Raw genomic sequence first — 26,707 nt, forward strand, 5'->3', positions numbered from 1 at the left:
AAGTATTACCCCCATATATTTAATATAAACATTTTCGAACTCCGGGGTGCGGGTGTACCGCACATATCGGCCAATATGTAAGTTATCCCAATGAAAATAAGAGATCGTGTTTTATTCATAACAGTGTGTGCCTTTGAGCGAAAACTTTGTCTAACCCCTGTATAACTAATATCAGGATTTTCGAACATCCGGCTGACTTTACTCTACATGGTTGGTTTTACACATTAAGTATTTCCCTGGCTTTGATTCTTGCAAGAGTATAAAATGTTCGGTTGCACCCGAACTAAGCCCTTCCTTTCCTTTTCTAACATGTATCTTAGATATTGAGGGACATACTTATACGTTACAAAGGCTACCAGTTTGAAAATCTGATATTAGGTATATGAGAGGGGTATGTCATACATTTTAAGAACGGTGGGGGGGACAAAAAATTCAATATCTTTGGAATGGTATGATTGAACAAAATTTCTTCGAAGATTATTAAAGGTGAAACTTTTCAGTTTTTTTAGCTTGATGAACACATGAAAAATTTCAATTGTTTAACAAAAGTTATGTAAATATTACTGTTTAAACAAATGGATAATGAAAGAATGCCTATAATATAGCACGAAAATTTTTCTTGACTTTATATAATTTCATCCATTTATCTCAAGTAGTTAATGAGAATATAATTTTACAATTTTATTGTGCTCTAATGAACTGCTAATTTTCAGAATCGGTGATTTTGCGAAATTTTCATGAACCACTTGACGTGGTTTGACCCATATCTAACGATTTAATTTATTGAGTTATCGCAATTTTAGTAGTTTTTGACGAAACCGTTATATCAGGAGTAAGCGTGGTTATTGTCTGATTTCATCAATTTTGACATTGTCGGAGGGTATACTAAAAATATGTTTATTAAACAGTTTGAATAATTTGGCTTGAGTGGTTTGGGAGATACATGTACATATGTACATATACGTTAAACTTATTAGATGGCGGAAAGAAACGATTCCTACTACCAAGTAACATTCTTCTATCCTTTAGTGCAGCTTTGTTATGATTCTTCATAGGTTCCGATTAATTGTGTTGTAATACCAACATCCCTATGTTACCAAGAAGCGTGTGTACCAGAGAGCTGCAACGAATATGATTAAACAGTCGTGCCAAAAGCACAATAAAATCAATTTAGTTCATCATAAACAACATTGTTGATCAATTCGGGTACCCGCCAGCGTCAACTGATTTGATGCATCATGAACAATATGTTCTTCAGCAATCATGATCGAGTAAACGGTATGGCTGGCTTCGGTTGAAATCGTATTATGTCAGCTCATAGCGTTGCGACGATTGTTTGAATCGATGTGAAACTGCTGGTAAACTACGAGTAAATTACGTGTAGACTACGAGTACAGCAAATTTTCTGCTGGATTGATTTGAATCATGTGTGGTAAAAAATGTATCAGCTTTAAACATGTACGCATGTTACAAATTTTCGATGCGTAAAAAATTCCATCGAGTACGTACATACATTTGTTGTATGTATATATTCGATGGAATTTCCATTCTATACATATTATTGTGAACAAAAATGTATTACACGTTGCAGTTCTCTGATGTCTACCAAGAAATTTTACTTAAATTACAACTTGCAAAGAGGGACCAACAGGCAGGAAGATATATTGATAATTTATATATACTCCTATATATATCTCGCTTGATTTTCTTCTTCTTCTTCTTAATTGGCGTAGACACCGCTTACGCGATTATAGCCGAGTTAACAACAGCGCGCCAGTCGTTTCTTCTTTTCGCTACGTGGCGCCAATTGGATATTCCAAGGATAGCCAGGTCCTTCTCCACTTGGTCCTTCCAACGCAGTGGAGGTCTTCCTCTTCCTCTGCTTCCCCCGGCGGGTACAGCGTTGAATACTTTCAGAGCTGGAGTGTTTTCGTCCATTCGGACAACATGACCTAGCCAGCGTAGCCGCTGTCTTTTAATTCGCTGAACTATGTCAATGTCGTCATATATCTCGTACATCTCATCGTTCCATCGAATGCGATATTCGCCGTGGCTAACGCGCAAATGACCATAAATCTTTCGCAGAACTTTTCTCTCGAAAACTCGCAACGTCGACTCCTCCGTTGTTGACATCGTCCAAGCCTCTGCACCATATAGCAGGACGGGAATTATGAGCGACTTATAGAGTTTGGTTTTTGTTTGTCGAGAGAGGACTTTGCTTCTCAATTGCCTACTCAGTCCGAAGTAGCACCTGTTGGCAAGAGTTATCCTGCGATGGATTTCTAGGCTGACATTGTTGTTGGTGTTTACGCTGGTTCCAAGTTAGACGAAATTATCTACAACTTCAAAGTTATGACTGTCAACAGTGACGTGAGTGCCAAGTCGCGAGTGCGACGACTGTTTGTTTGATGAGAGGAGATATTTCGTCTTGCCCTCGCTCACTGCCAGACCCATTTCTTTTGCTTCCTTGTCCAGTCTGGAGAAAGCAGAACTAACGGCGCGGGTGTTGAGGCCGATGATTTTAGGTGATACAAATAACCATTAGGTGCACAACTTGTACACTCTGTACTAGTTCGGCAATAGGGTTCACATTTTGTTAGAATTTTTCTACAAACAAATATTAACCTATGAGAGGGCCTATAAGAAAAGACTCGCGGGGGTGTGAGAATTGAAAAAAAAATAATAGAAAATTTGCATGATCTTTTTTACTTGAAAGCTAAGGAAGACTTGGCGTAAACACTACATCCGCATATTCGAATTATTTGTGGTATTTCAAGCAACCGTTAACGTGAAAATTATTTTATGCCGTGCAAAATGTTGCCACAATTTAAATAGATTAATTAAAAAATAAATGTAAGTGAATCTTTTTACATTTTATTTGATTTTTAAATATATACAAACATAATCCCATCCCAAAAATGTTTTCTCTTATTAGTATCGTTAATAAAAGGTAGCAACTGTATGAAATAGGCTGTAAGACTCCAAAAATATATGCTTATTCTACATTTTATATGATGAAGAAAACTAACAACATTAACAAAATCTTCAATTAAAATATTAATTTGAAAACAATTAACCATTGTTGTATTTTATTTCACCGGTTTTGTTTTAAATAAAGTACCACCCAACATCGATGATTCACTCAGTTCCAGTGATGTTATTGTACGTGAAGGTACTAATATATCCTTGCGTTGCCGAGCCAGTGGTAGTCCACGACCAATTATTAAATGGAAGCGAGATGACAATTCAAGAATCACAATCAATAAAAACCATATAGGTAAGTACATTCATATATGTATGTATGTATCTTTCCAACATTGTATATACTACTATATATGTACATATATTCATTCAAATCATTTGTAACTAAAATATGGTAATTAAAATAATGTCGATTACACAGACGGTAGTTGCCGGTGATCTTCTATTTTAATTTTGTTTTAAACATTGGATGTTGATTAAGGTAAACAAAACAAATTTATTCAAATTTCACACTTTATTTGTTTAATATAAATAAAAATAAGAAATAAAACATAAACATCTAAATTCAGTAAGACAACACAATTACAACTCAAAGAAAACGGAAGATTATTTTTAGTTAAATAAAAGTTAATCTTAGTATTTTGTGGCAAACTCTCAATAATAGCTATATTTCTCCAACATAGTCTAGACAGCCATTGCCTCTTGTTTCGCTGAACTATCTAAATGTCGCCGAATTATATACAGCACAATGCGCAGAGGACCATTATTCTTCCGCAAAACCATTCTCTCGAACAATCCTAAGGCCGACTCATCAGATGACGTCATTGTCCATGCCACCACACCATATACGAGGACAGGAATAATGAGGAACTTGTAGAGTTTGATCTTTGCTCGTCAATAGAGGACTTTACTTTCCACTTATCTTCTCAGTCCAATGTAGCGCCTGTTGGCAAGAGTGATTCAGCGTTGGATTTTAAGGCTGATATTGTTGTTTGTATCAATGGTGGTTTTAAGATTGAGTAAACTATCTACGTCCTCAAAGTTATGAAGGTCAAGATTGACGTGCGAGCCAAGTCGCGTAAGCAATGCCTGTTATTTGTTGACAAGAGATATTTTGTATTGTTCACGTTCACAAACAGACCTATATGCTTCTCTTCCTTATCCAGTCTGGAGAAGGCAGAACTAACGGCGCGGTTGTTGTGGCCAATGATATCAATATCATCGGTGTACGCCAGCAGCGTACACTCTTATAGATGATTATACCTTCTGTATTTAGCTTTCAGTTCGTATTATTTTCACCAGGAATAGATTGAAGAAGTCACCGACAGGGAGTCTCCTCCGAACGTCTTATAGAAATCTTTCCCAATCTTGGTGGAGCTATTGGTGGTGGTCTATGTCCCGTATTAGCTATGCGGGGATACAAATTTTAGACAAAGCGGAATAGAGGCGGTTTCTTTTCGTGCTGTCGAAGGCGGATTTAAAATCGACGAGGAGAAGGTGTGTGTCGTTCTTCTTTTCACGGGTCTTTTCCAAGATTTGGTGCATGGTGAAAATCTTGTCGTAGATTTTTCAGGTCTAAATCCACATTGACAAGGTCCAATCAGATGGGCTTTTTTCACACACTACGCTCGATAAGACCTAATTTGCGATATTAAGGAGGCTAATCCCAGAGTAGAAGCTGATGGATGTTCTTCGCCGCCGTATTTGAATATTTCCCCAGAAGTATTTTTGTTCTTCAGGTGGGTGATTGCCCATCGAACGTCAACACAGTCGTGCAATGGAACATCTATTTCGTCCTCATCGAATGGGGAATCGAGTTAGTCATCTTCAGATGTTACACTTTCACTGCCGTTCCGCAGCATAACTTCAGCATGTTCTCAACATTAGTCACTAGATCACCTTTTTGGGTTTGCTCCGATATTGAAACCTTCCGGCCCCCCTTTTCGTAAAATTTTCGAAACTAATTCTGTCAGCCGGTTTCGCAAGCTATTCATACTCACGCATTTCGACCTCTTTTTTTTTGGTTGCATATACGTCTCGCTTCTTTCTTCAACTCTCGGTATCAATGCCACTCCGTTAGTAGCCCGAGCCGATGTTAGGTCCTCGGAGCGTACTCACGTCAAGGACACTGAGGACATGTCGTCCATCAATCACAACATGATCGATCTGATTTTAAACTTTCCGAACCGGAGACAGCCAAGTGCTTTTATAAATTTTCTTGTGCTGGAATCTATTACTATAGACAATCATATTTCGGGCCTATGAGTAGTCGATCACCTTTGGTGAGGTTTCGTCCTAAAGGCTGAATTTCGCAAGTATTGTACGAAAGATGCCTTCTTTACCCACCTTGGCGTTGGACGACGGTGATGTCGGCGTTTACCTTTACGGGGACATCAACCAGATGACCATTCTCACCTTCCCAATTTAGGGACCGGACATTCCAGGGGTATGCCCTTAAATCATAGTCCTTATTACGTTTGCTAGCAAGCCCTTTTTTCAATACCAACGCACCCTCGCAGCCGCACTTCTGGGGAACAGACGCTGCTTTAGACTTAGTTGTTACCTTTGCTAATAAGCGGTTTCTTCACAGGTTGGTAACTGAGTAAATATGCGCTATTCAGGCGACCAGCGACCGTTCTGGAGCAGATTGGTAACCCCAGCTCCTTTAACAATTGCGGAAAACTTTTAAATGGAAACTTTCTTACCTTTCTTAGAACTTAGAATGTCATTGTCAGTTTTTTTTTCGTCGGCCTCGACGATGATCTACTGCAATAGTTACAGTAAGGGACAAAAGTGTTCACGAATATATGAAATTTGAATTCGCTTGCTATTTCATAAATTTGAAACCAGTCTGGCAATATTTTTCTATTGTAAATTCTCAAGCGTTGCGTTAATTACATAGCTCTACAAAAAATTTTTTTTTTGTTGCCCTGGATTTCTGTGAAAATTTTTATGTTTTCAAGTGTCCAGATCACGAATATATATATGAAAGTATTGAATGTGCTCTTATTTTTATGATTTTCACAAATCTTATAATTTGAACAATAATCAGCTTTTTATTCATAAAAATCGATTTTATCAGTCATGATTAGGCTTCTGCACAACTTTTTTGCGCATGCAAACATCACGTGATCCCTACTCTTAGCGATCCCCACCCTTTGCTCCGCAGAACAGCTGAGATCGCAGTTATTCGACAATACGAAGTACCTCTACGTGAATCTAAATAAGTTCTGATAAGTTAATATTTCGTTTCAATCACTGCACATATTTAAATATATATTTGTTTTGTCTTTTAAAATATGAGTTCGTCAAGAAGAAAATGTAAATATAGTACTGATTTGTTTTGTTATTTTCGGTGTTTATTTAACAAAAAAACAACAACGAAACATCACAGACTTTGTTAAGGAGGCTTACACTGAATACTTCGGTTTTAAAATGGACAAACTAGAAAAATCATGGGTTCCTCATAAAGCTTGTAAGTTATGCGTTGAGTCTTTACGGTTATGGAAAAAAGGAGAACGTTCTGGATTAGACTTTGGTATTCCGATGATCTGGATGGAGCCTACAAATCATTTCGATGATTGTTACTTTTGCGTTGTTAATGCTAAAGGTTTTAATCGCAATCAAACATGGAGATATCCAGATTTACAATCTACAAAATGTCCTATACTACACAGTGAAAATCTTCCTCGGCCTATTTACGTTTCAAAAGAAATTCGAATGCCCTCAGAAACAATGATGTTACCAAATTCACAGAAATCGGGACAGTCTACAAGTGGAAGTGAATGGGAAGGTGAAACATCTACGCCCAAGTTATTTTCTCAAAATGAACTCAGTGGCTTAATACGTGATCTCTATTTATCAAAACAAGGATCAGAATTGTTAGCCTCAAGATTGAAAGAAAAAAATTTATTGGCTCCAACAGTGACAATTACGACATACAGGACACGAGAAAAAGAGTTATTGCGATTTTTTAGTGAAGATGAAAGTCTGGTGTTTAACAGAATATACATAAACCTACTGAGCGGCGACTTTTTTTGTATTGGTAGTCGAAAATTTCCTATGTAATCATAAAGCACCAAATTATGAAACAATTGTGCAAAATATGCTGACAAATTTTTGTACTCTAGGAGCAAATATGAGTATAAAGTTACACTATCTTCGCAATCATCTAGATAAATTCCCGGATAATTTAGGGAACTATAGTGAAGAACAGGGAGAGCGGTTCCACCAGGATCTAAAAGTAATGGAAGAACGGTATCAGGGTCGCTGGGATTGTCACATGGTGGCAGATTACTGCTGGTGTTTAAAAAGAGATTGTCCAAAGAAGAACTATAAAAGAAAAGCTAAAAAAAACATTTTAAGGGAATATAGTACACTCAGTAGTACGCGGTTATTTTTGCAGCGCAAATTCCTTTTTTACGCGAATTTCTCACTTTAACGCGATTGCTTTTTTTCGTTTTTTGCTTGGTTTAAACTTGCAGCAGAATTGGAAAATTATTATGTAGCAAATGATACTAATGCCGAACGTGCACGAATTTTTCAAAAAGAATTGAGTCTCTGCAAGTTAAGATATAAAGAACTACATCGGAATTTATTGGGTCCTAAAAGAAGCATTCAAACAAAATTAACTGAATTTATGGTGCAAATTTAGTGGGAGATGCTAAGTCAATCAGAACATCAATCCATAGTTCTTACTATTGACTCTGATACAAATTCTAGTGATATCAGTGCCGGCCATCAAAATAAGCGGCTAAGAATAATTTAAACTACCGATAATGACAGTGATTAAACAGCATTCAACGGTTTTTTCAATAAAGCTACCTATTTTCTATTTTCTTCTCTTTTATATATGGTTTTTGTTTTGTATTTTTTATTTTGTTATGAATGAATAAATCATAAGTCTGAAATTTGAAACTTACTGTATTATTTTTTTGAATATTTTTTTGCGCGTATATTTTGTTATACGCGATATTTTTTATATTCGGATCCGATTCGTCAGTTAATATTGGAAAACTAACCATTTTTACGCGATTAGTGGCAGAACCAAAAATCGCGTAAAAAAAGGACTGAGTGTATAAGTTTTAAACATTTTTTTCTCTATTTACTTCAATGTTTGTTAATCTTTCAGAATAAATCTAATATTTTCAACATTTATGTCATTTTATTTCTTGTTTTCCGATTTTTTTGAATTAAAATAAAAATAAAGATTTTAAAAAAATTTAGAGCAGTTCTTACAAAATCATTGATAGTTTCGAGAATTGTGAGCATAAATATATCTAAAATTAGTCTCATATCCAGGGCAACAAAACCACTGTATACCAGTGTTACCAGCCGGTAGCACTTTTTTAAACTAACGGGACTTTTACTGTTTCTATGAGTCGAAGAAAACAGAAATAGTGTGTGAACAGTTTTGACCACAATAAGATTTTGTGCACAATTGAGTTCCAAGTTTAATTTTAATACGGAAAAGGTAAAGTTTTCTTATTTATTTAATTAATTTACATGTAATGTTTAAATATTTAAACCCTACCCTAAAATACCGCAGTGGAAACCAATAAAATCATTAGAGAGGTCCATGGAGTGAATGCCAGCTACAAAACAGTAAGAAGATGCCTAAAAAATAACGGGCTCAAGGCTAGAGCAATGGTAAAAAAACCTCTCTTAAGTGACAAACACCGTAAGGCTCGTTTGGAGTTTGACAAAAAATATGAACACTTCACAATCGATGATTGGAAGAGAGTGACTTGGTCTGACGAAACTAAAATAAATCGAATAGGATCAGATGAGCGTGCATGGACATGGATTGATAAACAGGTTGGTTTACAGGAGCGCAACATATGCCAAACCATGAAAGATGGAGGTGGATCACTGATGGCTTGGGGCTGTTTTCGCGGAAATGAGCTGGGTGTCCTTCGGAAAATCGATGGTATAATGCGTGCCACAGACTATATTGATATTCTGGAGGACTCATATCTTCCAAGTCTAGATATATTTGGACTCGAACGTGGCCAAGGAGATATTTTCATGCAGGATAACGATCCGAAGCATACCGCAAAAGTTACCAAATTGTGGTTTGTGGATAACGGGATCAAACTTTTCGATTGGCCTCCGCAGTCCCCAGATTTGAATCCCATTGAGCACCTTTGGGCGATTTTAAAAATAAAAATTTTTGTTGAAAAGGATATTCCAAAAACGGTTAATGAGTTGTGGGAGCGGACCCTCCACGCATGGCAAAATATAAGCCCAAACATTTTAGACAACCTCATAAATAGTATGCCAAAAAGGATTTAAGCTTTAAAAATCGCGCGGTGGTCACACAAAATATTGACCGAACTTTTGAGTCTACGGACAAAAGTGTTCACACTTATATCTTCTGAAAATTAAGTATTTTTAATACGTTATGTTTAAATTTTAGAATTAAGTTATTGGATTTGAAAGCAAATTTACTACTCTTTTAAATGTATACATTATTTTTTTGTGTAAGGTGTCTAATAAAATTTCTAAGCTTTAAGAAAAATTTTGGTATTTTCGTGAACAGTTATGTCCTTTACTGTATGTTCCTATTATAGTTTGAAACTATTCGTAAGATTGAAGAAAATTGTATTTCATTGAAGTTTCTTTTTGAGAACTTCCGTTAATATAATCTTAAATAACACATTCATCGAATTTATTTGGTTTTCTTCCTTTTTTACAAATTTAAAATAAAATTGTGTTTTCGAAAAAAATTATTCTCAGTAAATATTCCAATTAATACAAAATCAATTCAGTTAGAAAAAGAATCGAAGTTTGAGTAGTTTTTACAGTTATATGGCTAAGCAAACAGAGTTGCAATTGTTTTGTCACGGCAGATTGTCATATATTTTATATTGTTTTCAAATGTTAGCGGCAAATGAAAAAGAAATCACATAAACCATTTCAAAATATGAAATTTCGTATTCTTTTCTTACTTCGTTTTGATTGTGTATGTATGCACGAACATATGTATGTATATTCGCTCGAGCTTCGTTATTTACTAATTGCAACTATTGTACATACATTGCTTTATCACTAATTATTGATGATTTCAGTGAACGAATGGGAAGGTGATACTCTGGAGATTACAAGAATATCTCGGCTTGACATGGGCGCCTACCTCTGTATAGCATCGAACGGAGTACCTCCAACAGTGTCCAAGCGTATTAAGGTCAGCGTAGACTGTAAGTGAATAGCATTTAACGAGCAATGTTTGTAAATACGGTACTGCCTCGCTTATCCCACATAATAAAAACCATGGGAGTGGCTTTTACCGAGTTATTGCACTAATCGATGTCAAATAAATTGTTCTCAATTTTATAAATAAAATTGCATAATATATTTGGGAACCATGTCGACTTATTAAATCCTATATACTTTATACTGAAATGCTTATTAACATAAACGCATGCAAAAACTATTATTATTTCTTTCTAAATATTTCATTAATCTGTGTGTTTTTTTCGGCAAAGCAGGCTTTCAACACAAAACGAAAATAATTTCAATGGGATTATTATTTTTCTCAGACAACTAAATAAATATGTTAAAATATTTAATAACAGCATTGATAGGCGCAAATATTTCATTCACTTCATCATCATCATCACAATCTTTCGATAAGTCATTGATCTTGTCCACATCATCCCACAATGTATTAGGGTTAATAAGACAATATCAAGACTTACGAATAAAGTCTACCTAAATTTTTATCCATGTCTTATTGCTCAACTACGACTACATGATACGACCTATCTCACGAGAGCGCAATGTAAATGATTAGCCAACACAGCTTCTACCGCCCGCTTTACTGTACGTTACTGTAGAATTCTCCACGAATTGAGTTTTCCTGTAGAAACGAGTCAGCTGATTGCTCTCTTACAACGCAGGGCTGCCAGCCTCGATATACTTCATTAATTATAAAAATTGTCTTCAATATATTCGAAATTTTCTTAAACTAACTCAATATCAGGGTCTACTGCTATTATTTATAAATATATAAACTATTTTAATAATTTGAATTCTGTTTTGATATTTTATTTTATGAAAAGTTATAATTGAAAAGTTAGAAGTGTACAATACTATATATGCGTATTGAGCAATGGCAACATTGTAACGCAAACAAAAAGAGAACAGCTGATTTCTAGATTGCCACTACGGGCTCAACTTTTGACAAATTTTGTTCACTACGGGCGGCAACTAAGGAAGGGCGGAGCGGAATTCGCTAGTTGTACTAATAACGAGAAAGTGTAAAGCGACCTTTAGGCGTAATTCCTTAATTTTTGGATTAAGTTCATAAGCAAATCTAGCAATTAAATATGACAAAAACTCTCTTTATTAACGCCAGTAGGTTAACAACGTTGTATTTTATTGGCTGTAGACCGGCGACAATAGGTATCAAAGTTTTTATTAAAATATGTAGTGTCATAACTAAGAAATAAATTAGGATACCAAACTGTATTTTGTTACTAGTGATCCATGTTTTGGCTGAATTTTTTTATAAGGTGGGCGTAGCTGCGCACTCAAAATGATTTAATGTACATATCCTTCAAACCGCTAAAGCTAACTCAGTCAAACTTGCATGAACAGGTGAAATTTGGACAATGGGGCTGCCACCGTCCACCTTTAAATGAAATCCTATATCTTAGGTACTATCCGAAGAACTTCAGCCAAATTTGGTACGTTAGACATTCCTATTACAAAATCGGTGAAATCGGACAACAACGACGTATAGTTCCCATATATTAACTTTAAATACCATCTGTTTCTCTCATTTCCAGTAATCAAACACTAAGAGCCAAAAAAGTGCCGAAATCATGCCATAACTTTTCAAGACCCCGGACACTAAATATCCGGATCCTAGTGCATTTGACTGATTTTATAAAGCTTATAGTAGCTTCACCTGTATATATAATTATTCAGTGGTACTGAAACTGAATGACCTGACAAAAGAATCACAGTTTAGTAGATACAAAAAGAAAACATGAACTGTCTTCTTCTTCTTTAGTGGCGTAGACACCGCTTACGCGATTATAGCCGAGTTAACAACAGCGCGCCAGTCGTTCCTTCTTTTCGCCACAATTGGATATTCCAAGCGAAGCCAGGTCCTTCTCCACTTGGTCCTTCCAACGGAGTGGAGGTCTTCCTCTTCCTCTGCTTCTCCCGGCGGACACTGCGTCGAATATTTTCAGAGCAGAAGTGCTTTCGTCCATCCGGACAACATGACCTAGACAGCGTAGCCGCTGTCTTTTAATTCGCTGAACTATGTCAATGTCATCGTATATCTCGTACAGCTCATCGTTCCATCGAATGCGATATTCGCCGTGGCCAATGCACAAAAGACCATAAATCTTTCGAAGAACTTTTCTCTCGAAAACTCTCAACGTCGACTCATCAATTGATGTCATCGTCCAAGCCTCAATATCATATCAATATCATCGGCACACGCCAGCCGCTATACACTCTTACAAAAGATTTTACCTGCTGGAGTAAGTTCTGCAGCTCCAATTATTCTCTCCAGCAGCAGATTGAAGAAGTCGCACGATAGGGAGTCGCCTTGTCTGAAACTTCGTTTGGTATCGAACGTCTCGGAGAGGTGCTTCCGATCTTGATGGAGCTTTTGGTGTTGCTCAACATCAGTTTACACAGCCGTATTAGTTTTGCGGGGATTCCAAATTCAGACTTCACACCGATGAAGAGGTGGTGTGTGTCGATTCTCCTTTCACGGGTCTTTTCAGAGATTTGGCGCATTGTGTTGTTAATTTGCCAGGTCGAAAGCCACACTTAAAGATCCAATCACTTTGTTGACGGTGGGCTTTAATCTTTCACACAATACGCTCAATAGAACCTAATATGCGATGTTGAGGAGTCTTGTCCCACGATAGTTAGCGCAGATTGTGGGGCCTCCCTTTTTGTGGATTGGGCAGAGCACGCTTAAATTCCAATCGTTGGGCATGATTTCGTCTGACCATATTTTACAAAAAAGCTGATTCATGCTCCTTAGATAAGATGGCTGATCAAAGATCCCACGTAGACTAAAAAATTAGTTCTTTGTGATGCCATTGAAAAGGAACTCCCGTGTTCGGACTTACAGATTGGCGAAGCGCTTTGTAGCCAATACATAGTTACACAGACGTTTAACTTCAAAACCCGTCAGTTCGGTGGGGTGTTCAAAGATATGCGCCCCCAAGTGTCTGAGCCTTGACCTCCCAAAAGCGGGAAAATCAAGCAGAAAGTGCTGGCTTGTTTCTACCGCATCTTCTTCCAAACAGCTTCTGCAGTCGGTATCCGGTAAGATACCCATTCTTACCGCATGTAAGCCAATAGGACAGTGGCCTGTTAGAGGACCCACTAACAATGAGAGGTTAGCCTTGCTGAGGGCTAAGAGATCATTAGATCTCCTGCGATCTATCCTGGGCCAGAAGGCTTTTGCAACCGCACAAGTGCCGGTGCTGGCGCAGCGTTGGACAAGCTTCCGCGTGGCCCAGCTATCCAGTGGTAGACTACAAGAAGAATCAGGAGCCCATTCTACCGATAATGATTCTAGGATACCTTTCCTTGCTAACTCATCAGCTTTGCAATTGCCTGCAATTCCGCTATGGCCCGGCACCCACACCAGTCTAATCACAAAAACTCTAGCTGCTAGAGATAGCGACGTTAAACATTCTTCGACCAACCCTGAACGCACTGCAAATGAGTTCAAGGCTAATATAGCCGCTCTACTATCTGAGTGAATAGTCACTTCTCTGAAGGTGGATGCACACCGTAGCAGCAAAGCAGGTGCTACCTTGATGGCTGCGACCTCAGCCTGGAATACACTACAGTAGTCGGGAAGTCTGAAACAGGAGTTGGTGGAGAGCTCCCGACAGTAGACCCCTGCATCAACCTTCCCCCCAAGCTTTGACCCATCCGTGAATAAGCTTGCTGCCCCCTCCTCTAACGGCTTCTTCCCACCCACATCTCCCTCGTCGGTATATGGGCAGAGAAGGAGCCGCCAGAGTTCGGTATGGCGACTCCATGATCCGGTATGCAGTCAAAGTTTGTAAGGATATCCGAATGACCAGATGCACGTTCCTTTAAGAAACCATATTCTCTGAGTCTGATAGCCACCTTCGCGGCTATGCACCTACCGGCAATGTCCACCGGAGTTATATTCAAAATTGCATTAAGTGCCATAGTTGGGGTAGATTTTAAGGCACCACTTATGCTAATTAGCGCAGCCCGTTGAACGCTTTCGAGTTTCTTGGCCAGTGTGGTCTTCCCTAAAGCCCTCCACCACATGAAGACATCATAGGACAAGATGGGCTTTACTATGGTGTCATAGAGCCAGAGGACTACTTTCGGTGAGAGACCCCATCTTTTGCCAATAGCTCCTCTGCAGCAGTATAAGGCAATAGATGCCTTTTTTGCTCTCTCCTCGATATTCGGCATCCATGAAAGCTTCTTATCCCGGATGAGCCCTAAATATTTCACTGTATCCTGTATCCTGAATACCTCGCATCTGCAGCAACGGTGCCGCCGGGATTTTATATTTTCGGCTGAATAAAACCATTTCTGTTTTGTTAGGATTAATGGCGAGTCCACTTCCGACCGCCCACTTTGTTACAACGCTGAGATATCCCTGCGTCAACTCGTACACGGTGCTAAGGAAATTTCTTTTGACCATAAGTGCTACATCGTCTGCGTAGGCAATCAGCCGACAGCCGCGATCCTCTAGTTTTTTGAGCAATTCGTCAACGACTAGGATCCATAGAAGAGGAGAGAGAACCCCACCTTGTGGTGTACCTCTACTCACCCTACGCCTCGCACTTGAGGTTCGATTCAACCCCAAGACCGTCAAGAGCAGTTACTACTGCCTCAGGCAGGACACTGTTGAAAGCTCCCTCGATATCAAGGAAGGTCCCAACAGCGAAGTACTTGGCTTCAATGGCTTCTTCGAACCATGATACGATAGTATGCAAGTCAGTGTCCACTGACCTGCCTTTGCGATAAGCATGTTGTGCTCTTGACAAATAGTCTCTCGGAATGCTCTTCCTTATATACCACTCCTTCAGTCTCTCCAGAGTCTTTAACAAGAAAGAGGAGAGGCTGATTGGCCTGAAATCCTTGGCCGGGACATGGGAGCCCCTGCCAGCTTTCGGGATGAACGTAACCTTGACTCGTCTCCAGGCCCCCGGGATGTAACCTAATCTGATGCAGTTCGCATAGATAGGTGCCAACCAGATGCATGACTCCTTAACAGCCTGTTGCAGCTGCGCTGGTATGATGCCGTCTGGTCCCGGGAACTTGAATGGTTTGAACGAGTTAGTCGCCCACGTCAAGTGTCGCTCATCCAGGATGCCGACAAAGGCCGCGCAATCGTCATGCGGCACCTCGAGAGATCCCCTCACAGAGGACATGTTGCTCGGGAAGTGAGCGTCGACAAGAATTTGAAGTGTTTCTTCTTTACTGAGGGCCCACTTCCCATTTGCGTCCTTGAGATACCCCAGAGACACTGGGGTTTTTACGAGAATACGCCTGAATCTCGAGGACTCGTGACAGCCTTCCACTTTTTCACAGAAGCACTTCCACGAGGTCCTCTTGGCCTTTCTTAACTCGGACTTATATATTGAAAGTTATACTTTATACAAAGCCCAGTCATCAGATAACCCACTTCTGCGGGCCTTGTTAAAAAGCCGTCTACAAGACGCCCTGATATCCGAGAGCTCCGTAGTCCACCATAAAGCTTTCTCTTTGTCCTTCGGCGATCTAAGTGGACAAGACCTCCCCAGCGCAGCCTGTACGCCGAGCTAACGACTTCAACCCACTCCTCCACCGCATCGGTAGTGGTCCACCCCCGGTGCGCGTGGGAGAGTTTGCCGTCTCACAGTTCCCTTATACCGAGTTGTTGACGAGTGCTCTCAGAGAGCAGGAGTGCATGCCGAGTAGAAAATCGTTCGGCTGTCTGTTGTGATTACAGCTTCTCGACGTCGAATCTTACTTGTGTTTGTTGATGTGCGTTTATTGCTGCACAGAGGCGGGTGCGAATCTTGGCTGCAAGAAGATAGTGGTCCGAGTCGATGTTTGGACCTCGAAGCGTACGCACGTCTAGAAAACTGGATACGTGTCTATCACAACATGATCGATCTGGTTGCTGGCTTTTCGATCCGGAGACAGCCAGGTAGCTTGATGTATTTTCGTGTGCTGGAATCTAGTACCACAGATAACCATATTTCGGCCCCCGGCGAAGTCGATCAGCCTCAACCCATTTGGGGATGTTTCGTCGTGGAGGCTGAATTTACCGACCGTAGTGCCAAAAATACCTTCTTTGCCCACCCTGGCGTTAAAGTCGCCAAGCACGATTTTGACATGAGGGCAGGGGCAGCCCTCATAGGCGCGCTCTAAGCGCTCATAGAAGGCATCTTTGGTCACATAGTCCTTCTCTTCCGTCGGGGCGTGGGCGCAAATCAGCGATATGTTGAAGAACCTCGCTTTGATACGGATTGTGGCTAGACGTTCATTCACCGGAGTGAAGGATAGTACTCGGCGACGGAGTTTCTCTCCCACCACGAATCCCACACCAAACTTGCGCTCCTTTATATGGTCACTGTAGTAAATGTCACAAGGACCTACTCGTCTCTGTCCTTGTCCCGTCCATCGCATTTCTTGAAAGGCGGTGATGTCAGCCTTTATTTTCGCGAGGACATCATCCAGCTGGGCAGCGGCACCTTCCCAATTAAGGGACCTGACGTTCCAGGTGCATGCCCTAATATCGTAGTCCTTATTTCGTTTGTCTTGGTCGTCATCAAAAGAGGAGTTTCTCTTTCGAGGCTATTGGTAATTTTTCATTGGTAGTGTTTTTTACGTGGCGGGTCCCAAATCCAGCGCACAACCCTATGTAGGGGATGTTTCGCCTTCTCACTTTAGCTCCCTTCAAACGGATGTTCTTAGGCTACCCAGAGGATACTTGGTCAAAGACCGGAAGTCGTGAGCTGCTTGAGCCATATATAAAAGAATCGTTTCTGGCCACTCCCAAGTAAATGGCGATCAGAGAAATTTCCTCACTTGCGTGAACTTCTACAAACGACTCCATCTTCCAAGGCCTGTCTGTCCAAAAAATCATCAAATTTTCGACTGCTGCTTGCTTCTTAGCTTTTATTACTTCGACAGATGTAGGAACATTGTGCTCTGTTTGAAAACATAATTAGTTGTTCAAACCCGCATTGTTTAAAATAAAACTCCGATCCCTCGCTCCGCTAAATTAAAAAAACCTTATGAAAATTTTGTTTGAATGTTAGCATCTGATTTACATATACATAGACAAAGACGAGACAAATCTGATTGATAACCCTGGATGATTGTCGAATTATGTTATACCGCAAAATCAACTTTTTCCTAACTTAGTGACAACATTATTATTAACCACAGTACTTTTGAAATTTATGTTCCGAATAGAAACGATGACGAAAAGAGTTCAAATCCGAGTGACTGTCGTCTGTCCGGCCTTCCCCGTCAGTGCAAGCTGTAGCTTGAGTAAAAATTGAGATATCTAAAAGAATTTGGTATGCGGGTTTCTTAGTAAAAAAAAAACAACATCGAGTTCGTAGATGGGCGTAATTGGACCACTGCCACGCTTACAAATCGCCATTTACCTATAAAGTGCCAACTAACTAAGCATGGGACAAATGCGCGCAAACAATTTTGGGGCGCAGCCGAGCCCTCTAAAAAGTTTAATGTACATATCTCCTATACTTCTAAAGGTAAAACAACCAAATTAACTTTACGCAAATTCTATAAGAACTTCTATAGAACGTGTAAAAATGAATTAAATCGGAAAATAAGCCCGCTCACTCTCCATATTACAGTACTGTTCAAAACTACTAAAAGCGCTATAAATCAATATCTAATTATCCCAGAGACATTAAATCTCACCTCTTCAAAGGTATGAGATGGCTTTATAGAAGCCGGTGTACAAAATGGACGATGGGCGTGGCACCGCCAACTTTTTGGTGAAATCCCATATCTCGGGACCCGACTAACCGATTTCGACACATTAAGTACGTGGCACTCTTATCCTGTTTCTATATCACAGTGCGAAAATGGGTGAAATCTAACTATAACCATGTCTATTTAACACAATTTTAAATTCCACTTAATTCTTTCACTTTCTGGTACACAAATCAAGAACTAATTAACATAACGGGATACAATTGTGTACCAATAATTCCTTTATAGTATGCCACCTTATGACCAAAAATTGTTCGGCTCGTCCGGTGCCTTGAAAACACCACGTTTCGTCAGCCAGTCACAATATTGTAAAGGAAGTTTTTGTTCATTTTGACCTCTTTAATGCTGTCCTTCGAATGTTGGATTCTGAGCAATTTTTGGTAGTCAGTGAATTTGTGCGGAACAAACCGTGCATACACCTTTCGTAAGACCAACTGTTCGGTCAAAATGCGATAAATCGATGTTTTGGAGATGTTCAATTCCATTTCCATGAATTTCAATGATGATTTAGGGTGATTTTTGATGAATTCACGCACAGTTTCGATGGAATTTCCGGTGATCACAGATTTTGATAAGCCGATATGTTGATCGTCATTTATGCCCTCAAGACCACTTTGAAAACGTTGAAACCACTCGTGCACTATGCTACGGAATAGGCAATCATCGCCATAAACTTGTATCATCAATTGAAACGTTTCGAAATTTTAAAACAAAATTTAATGTTGGCTCTTTGTTCGAAGCTCATTTTTGCACCGATAACACAAACATACTGACACTTAAAACGCAATAACTTCACTTCCAACCTATGAAATGTCATGAAATTCTCACGGCATGTACATGTTTGAATGATACATTTCTATCTTTTCATTATTATTAACTGTCAAGTCTTGCTTGGCATATATTCCGGTATAATCAGTAAAAATATTTTTAAAACAAATTTGTTCCACCCAACATCATAAAGAAAGCGAATTTAAAACAGATTTTACTTTTTCTTGAAACACATAGTGTGTACAAGTGATTGTTGACGCATTTGCTTTGATTTGACTTAGTTTCATTGCTTTTCCGTTTTTATACTCTCGCAACAATGTTGCTAACGAGAGTATTATAGTTTTGTTCACATAACGGTTGTTTGTGAGTCCTAAAACTAAAAGAGTCGATATAGGGTTATATATACCAAAGTGATCACGGCGACGAGTAGAGTCGAAATCCGGATGTCTGTCTGTCCGTCCGTCCGTCTGTCCGTCCGTCCGTGCAAGCTGTAACTTGAGTAAAAATTGAGATATCATGATGAAACTTGGTGCACGTATTCCTTGGCTCCATAAGAAGGTTAAGTTCGAAGATGGGCAAAATCGGCCAACTGCCACGCCCACAAAATGGCGGAAACCGAAAACCTATAAAGTGTCATAACTAAGCCATAAATAAAGATATTAAAGTGAAATTTGGCACAAAGGATCGCATTAAGGAGGGGCATATTTGGACGTAATTTTTTGGAAAAGTGGGCGTGGCCCCGCCCCCTACTAAGTTTTTTGTACATATCTCGGAAACTACTATAGCTATGTCAATCAAATTCTATGGACTCGTTTCCTTCAGGAATTTCCATATACAGTTCAAAAATGGAAGAAATCGGATAATAATCTCGCCCACCTCCCATACAAAGGTTATGTTGAAAATCACTAAAAGTGCGTTAACGGACTAACAAAAAACGTCAGAAACACTAAATTTTACGGAAGAAATGGCAGAAGGAAGCCGCACCCAGGGTTTTTTTAAAAATTGGAAATGGGCGTGGCGCCGCCCACTTATGGACCAAAAACCATATCTCAGGAGCTACTAGACCGATTTCAATGAAATTCGGTATATAATGTTTTCTTAACACCCTGATGACATGTACGAAATATGGGTGAAATCGGTTCACAACCACGCCTTCTTCCAATATAAAGCTATTTTGAATTCCATCTGATGCCTTCTCTGTATAATACGAGTATAAACATTAGGAACCAATGATGATAGCGGAATAAAACTTTACAAAAATACGGTATTTGAAAAATATGTAAATGACGTATTATGAAATCTCGATTATCACTTTACCATGCGAGAGTATAAAATGTTCGGTGACACCCGAACTTAGCCCTTCCTTACTTGTTTTGTTTTTTTTTTATTTCGCGCTTCTTTTTCCTAATATCTAGCAGCTTCTAGCATTTAAGATACAAAGCTTTTATTATAGCTAATTTCTTCAGCTGTTACAGTAAATACATACCTTTATATTATATTAAGAGAAGTATGGAAGAGCAAAGTTCAGGTGTAACCGAACTTTTTATACTCTTGTAAAGCGGAAGAATCGAAGCTACGGAAATTACTTGAAGCGCTGGTAAAACTTTATATTAAACAAGTAAGGAAGGGCAAAGTTCGGGTGGAACCGAAGATTTTATATTCTCGCAACTTACAAGAATCAAAGCCAGGGAAAACTTTATAGTACAAAACGTCAACCTGAGGTTCGAAATCCAAGCAAATTTATATATGATATACTATTTATAACTCCTATACTAACAGACATGAAAAGTTTGTTAGAAAAACGAAGGCCATTGTATGTAGTATATGGAAGTGGGGGTATTATCTACCCGATTTTATCTATTTTTCCCAATACAACATTCCATAAACATGTCACTTACTAAAAAACTAATCATATAGAGCAGGCCTGTCCAACATACGGCCCCCGGGCCACCATCCGGCCCGCCATCTCTTATAGTCTTTGGGCATCCCAGTTGTATAGGCCTGAAACACGTGATGGATAAAGTAGTGCAGACAGTTAATTTTATACGCGCAAGAGGGCTTAACCACAGACAGTTCCAGGCTTTTCTGGCTGGTGTCGGTTCAGATCACGAAGACATTGTATACTTCAGTCGCGTTCGCTGGCTCAGCAGAGCAGCCACACTAAAACGATTATATTCCCTGCTGGACGACTTAAAGATTTTTCTTGGCAACAAAGACCAAGAAATTACTTTCCTTACTGATGAGGAGTGGTTGGCTGATTTGGCTTTCCTGGTTGATATAACTAAATATCTTTCTGATCTTAACTTAAAACTACAAGGGAAAGACCAACTATGCACACAGTTATACGAACACGTTTTAGCTTTCACAAAAAAGCTTTTATTGTTGGAAAAGCAGCTGGAACAAAAGCAGTTGATTCATTGGGAGACCTTATCTACAAAAAAGCAAGATACCCTGGATTTTGACAAGTACGTGTTGATGTTACAAAGATTAAGGAACGAATTTGACGACAGATTCGCATACTTCAAATTACAAACTCCCTAAAAGTATTTCAAAATCCATTTGATGTTGAAATTGAAGGCGCTGCGCAGAGTTTACAGCTGGAGTTAATAGAATTGCAAAGCAGCTCTCATCTAAAAACAGCATATAATAATTATCTTCCAAACTTAATTGAATTTTAAAAAAAGTATATTACACCCAGTCAATACCCAAACCTTACTAAGCTGGCTATTCAACATATTTCTTTATTTGGTAGTACATATGTTTGCGAGCAGCTGTTTTCTCGCATGAAATTTAACAAATCAAAAACCAGATCATCTTTATTAGATAGCCATCTTAAAGGCATTTTGCGCATAGCCACTTCTAAAACTCCAGCTCACATAGATGCGCTGTGCAAACAGAAAAAATTTCAGACATCTCATTAATTAGATTTTAAGAATAAGAATATCTTTATATGCTAAGGCCATAGTTACATTAATAATAATTTATTAAGATTTATGTGATGCTGCTTATTATAAATAAATAAATATACCAAAACTGAAGGTCATTTTATTTTTTTTTGGCCCGCTACGGTTATGAAAATGCTAAACCTGGCCCTTCACAAAATTATGTTGGACGGGCATGATATAGAGTAAAGTCAGCCGGATGTTCGGAAATCCATGTTATTAGTTACAAATATGGGGGTAAGACAAGTTTTCGCTCAAATTTATTTATATTGGGCACAAAGATACATTGTTATGAGTAAAATACGCTAGCTCATCTTCATAGAGATAACTCACATATTGGCTGATATATGCGGTACAAAGTCACCCAGAAGCTTGATAATATTTATTTATATTAGGTATATGGGGGCTTCAGACGGCTGAATGGCAGCGAAAGCACAATGCCAGGAGAAAGCGAACCCGATTCATCAATCGATGACGATGGAGCAAAAGTTCCTTTGTCTGACCATGAAGAAGTTCCAATAGCAATTACCTGTTTGAAGAACAACAAAGCGGCGAAGAATTGATATGGAGTAAAATATGGTCCGACGAAAGCATGCCCAACGATTGGAATTTAAGTGTGTTCTGTCCAATCCACAAAAAGGGAGACCCCACAATCTACGCCAACTACCGTGGGATAAATCTCCTAGACATCGCATATAAGGTTCTATCGAGCGTATTGTGTGAAAGATTAAAGTCCACTGTCAACAAACTGATTGGACGTATTCAGTGTGGCTTTAGACCTGGCAATTCAACAACTGACTAGATATTCACCATGCTCCCGTGAAAAGAGAATCGACACAGACCACTTCTTTGCCGATTTCAAAGCTGCTTTTGACAGCACGAAAAGGAGCTGCCTTTATGCCGCGATGTCTGAATTTGGTATCCCCGCAAAACTAATACGGCTGTGTAAACTGACGTTGAGAAACACCAAAAGCTCCGTCAGTGTCGACCTCTCCGAGCCGTTCGATACCATACCAGGTTTCTTCTTCACTTCTTCAACCTGCTGCTGCAGAAAATAATCCGTGCTGCAGAACTTAATCGAGCAGGTACAATCTTTTATACGAATGTACAGCTGCAGGCGTATGGCGATGATATTGATATCATTGGCTTCAACACCCGTTCTGTTAGTTCAGCTTTCTCCAAACTGGATAAGGAAGCAGCTGGCAGAGAACGAGGGCAAGACGATATATCTCCTGTTATCAACCAAACAGTCTTTGCATTCGAGACTACTCTCCCATGTCACTGTTGACAGTCCATAACTTCGAAGTTGTAGATAATTTCGTCTATCTTGAACCAGCATTAATAGCAATAACAATGGCAGCCTCGAAGTCCAACGCAGAACTGAACAAAACGACGAAGAAAAACCAAACTCTACAAGTCACTTATTATTCCTGTCCTACTATATTGTGCAGAGACATGAACGATGACAACATCCGATGAGTCGACGTTACGAGTTTTCAAGAGAAAGGTTCTGCAAAAGATTTATGGTCCTTTGAGCATTGGCCCCAGTGAATACCGAATTCGATGGAACGATGAGCTATGATATGATGTATGGGATATACGACGATATTGACATAGTTCAGCGAATTGAGAGATAGCGGCTGCGCTGGCTAGGTCATGTGGTGTGTATGGACGAAAACACTCCAGCTCTGAAAGTATTCGACGCAATACCAGAAGTAGCAGAGCAGAGGAAGCAGAAGGAGAGTAAAACCTTCACTACGTTGAAAATATCAGGTGGAGAAAGACCTGGCTTTGCTTGGAATCTCCAATTGGCGCCACCTTGCGAAAAGAAGAAACGATTGGCGCGCTGTTATTAACTCGGATATAATCGCGTAAGCATTGTCTACGCCAATAAAGAAGAAGACATGGTGGCTAAGGGATTCAACCCATTTTTGACACACAGACATATCATTGTCAGAGAAGTTCTTACTATCCCCGAATTTCAATGAAAAAGAATGCCATGTACCAAATTTTGTTAAAATCGGTTACCCGAGTCCCGAGATATGGAATTTCTCCTAAAAGTGTGCTGTGCCACGCCCATCGTCCAATTTTTACCCCGGCTCCTATGAAGCCTTGTCACACCATCCCGGCAGAAAATTGTTTACTTTTCTAGCGCATTTAGTTATTGATTTATCGCGCGTTTAGTAGCTTTCAACAGTACTGTTTCCCCATTTTCATACCATTAGGAATTTTTGTAATATTCGTGATGGGCGAATTTGGTTATTGTAGCTTTAGTGGTTTAGGAGATATATACATTTCACTTTTTAGAGGGCGGGCCCACTCCCATTTTTTCAACATTTTTCGCCCACAGTTGCCCCTGGCTACTGCAATCCTCTGTGCTAAATTCGAGTTTTATATCTCAGTCTATTGTTTAGTCATGGTACTTTATAGATTTTCGGTTAATGGTGACTTGGGGGCGTGGTAATAGTCCGATTACGCCCATCTACGAACAGACAGACAGTCAACGCAGTTTCAACTTTTCTCGCCATCCTGATCATTTATAAATATAAGGTGATACAAACAACCGTTACAACAAAACTATTATACTCTGTAGCAACATGTTGCAAGAGTATAAAAATGTTTAGAAAGAATTCGAAGAATCGAAGAAATTGTGAATGAAGTACAACCAAATTTTGTATAAGTATTATGGGTCAGTTAGTTTAATATCTATGGTACGTACATATGTACATATGTATATTTTACTTCCCTTAGTTCAAATCTTCATTAAACGAGATACATCTGACATAAACTTCATTGTAGATGCTAAGTTTATTACATATATTTAGTTGATGTGCAAAACGTCAACCAGAGGATCGGAGTTGATAATATTGACCATAAATATATGCAGTATAAGGCATACTTGAAATATTTCAAAAGGTATATGGGAGTTAGGTGTAGTATTGACTCGATTTTATCTAATATTGGCATTACTACATATTATTGACAGAAATAGATGATCTTTGAATTTCATTAAGGTACCTCACATACCTTCAACAATATATAAATACTAAAGTCAACCGGATGTTTGAAAATCCTGATATTAGTTATTTGGGGGCTAGGACAAGTTTTCATCCGATTTTATCCAATTTAAATTTAATTAAGATATTTCACATATTGGCTGATATATGCGATATAACGTTAGATGTAAATTTTTTCTATTAGGAATATGGGGGCTAAGGGAAATATAATTCGATTTGGATAATTCATAAGGTGAAACACCTCAAAGGCAATATTCGTACAAAGTTTTATGCGGATGTATTGATTGTATATTAGAAAGTGAATGAATGAGATGGAATTTGAAATTGTATTACATTGAAAGTAGGTGTGGTTTTTAACCGATTTCGCCAATTTACGCACTATAACATGGGAATGTGAAAATAATAACATACACCAAATTTGGTAAAGTAGGTCTGGGGATATGTGATGTAACCATTGTCCAATTTTGGCTATGGGTCTTATAAATTCCTCTTATCACTGTTAGTGTGGCTTATTTAGCTACTGATTTATCGAACTTTTAGTAGTTTTTAACAAAACCGGCTTAGTTGTGGAAATTTATAGGCTTTCGGGTAATGACGGTTTGTGCGCATAGCAGTGATCCTATTACGGCCATCAATGAACTTGCCCTTACTTTTTTGCCAAGAAACACGTGTACCACATTTCATAACAACTCAATTTTTACTCAAGTTAAAACTTGCACGCAGAAGCGGTTGGACGGGCTGCGCTTGTATATGAATATACTTGTATATCTATCTCAATTAGTTTTAGGTAAAATGCATAACCGTTAGGTGAACAAAACTATTATATGAGTTAGTTTTTACATGAAGTAAAAATGAGTCACCACACTTTTGAGCTGCACCGAAATGTGTACTTCTTATTTATACTCTTAAAGACTAACTTATTACACGGTTCTTACTTCTATTTACATATACTAACTAGTAAGTTTACTTATTACTAGCTGATAGTTTGTTTAGATATACATAGATGTATATTATATTATTTGTTTACATATATGTATATTGTTTGCTTAGATACATTTCCTATGTTCTAAGATAAGGTTGTTGAGATATTCAAACTCAAGGTTGTTTTGATGCATTTTCTTTAATGTTGTTTTGATACATTCTGTTTATATCATAAAAGCAGAAATAGCTAAAACCGCTACTCCCTTCCTTCCTTTACCTTCCTTAGCGCGCAAAATGTGTTAAAAGTTGAGCCCGTGGTAAAAACGCAGAAATCAGCCAACTTTGTTTGTTTTCATTTGAACAATGCTGCCACTGCTCAATACGCATATATAGTTTTGTACACATCTAACTTTTAAATTACAATTTTTCATAATATAAAATATCAAAACTGAAAACACACTATTAAAAAAAGGTTTATATATTTATAAATAATAGCATTCGACTATGATTTTGAGTTATTTTAAGAAAATTTCAAACATATTGAAGACAACTTTTATAATTACTACAGTATATCTATCGAGATTGGCAACCCTGCGTTGTGAGAGAGCAATCAGCTGACACGTTTCTACGGCAAAAATCTAAATGTCGTGGATTCATACGGCAAAGAGAGAAGGGAGTAGCGTTTTTCGCTGTTTACTTACATTGCGCGCCCATGAGATAGGTCGTATCAGCTGACACGTCCCACGGGTCTACCTTTTTGGCTGTTTGCGCTATAAGTAATACGTTCCTTAACCTACTCTGTAGCTACATTGCAATATTATAAAAATATCCGAAAAGCTGCGGTATTGAGAAAAAGTTCAATCATAACTTGAGATGAGTGACTCACAAATATTCTCGAAGCATTGCACGGAAAATGCAAAATTTAAACGGGAATGATGAATTTTTCGGTGGTGTTACCTTACTACTGTCTGGTGATTTCCCTCAGGCTTCCGTTAAAGCACTCCGATTGACTATAAATATGCACGTAAAATTGTACACCGCTTTCGCGATTATAGCCGATCTTACAGCCGGGTGCCAGCT

General features: G+C 38.7%; 1 protein-coding gene across 5 annotated transcripts in view; it reads left to right on the forward strand.

The window, feature by feature from the left end:
* The window catches only part of LOC126764853 (neurotrimin), a 364,259-nt gene that overhangs the window by 260,785 nt on the left and 76,767 nt on the right, over positions 1-26,707 (forward strand). For 4 of the 5 annotated variants that reach the window (XM_050482466.1, XM_050482463.1, XM_050482465.1 and 1 more), the window contains exons 5-6: positions 3,119-3,277; positions 10,053-10,181. In XM_050482466.1, the coding sequence (XP_050338423.1) occupies positions 3,119-3,277; positions 10,053-10,181 (288 nt within the window). The remainder of the gene's footprint in view (positions 1-3,118; positions 3,278-10,052; positions 10,182-26,707) is intronic. The other variant, XM_050482468.1, reaches the window with a different exon arrangement.

The sequence above is a fragment of the Bactrocera neohumeralis genome, unplaced genomic scaffold, assembly GCF_024586455.1.
Source record: "Bactrocera neohumeralis isolate Rockhampton unplaced genomic scaffold, APGP_CSIRO_Bneo_wtdbg2-racon-allhic-juicebox.fasta_v2 cluster10, whole genome shotgun sequence".
Taxonomy (NCBI): Eukaryota; Metazoa; Arthropoda; class Insecta; order Diptera; family Tephritidae; genus Bactrocera; species Bactrocera neohumeralis.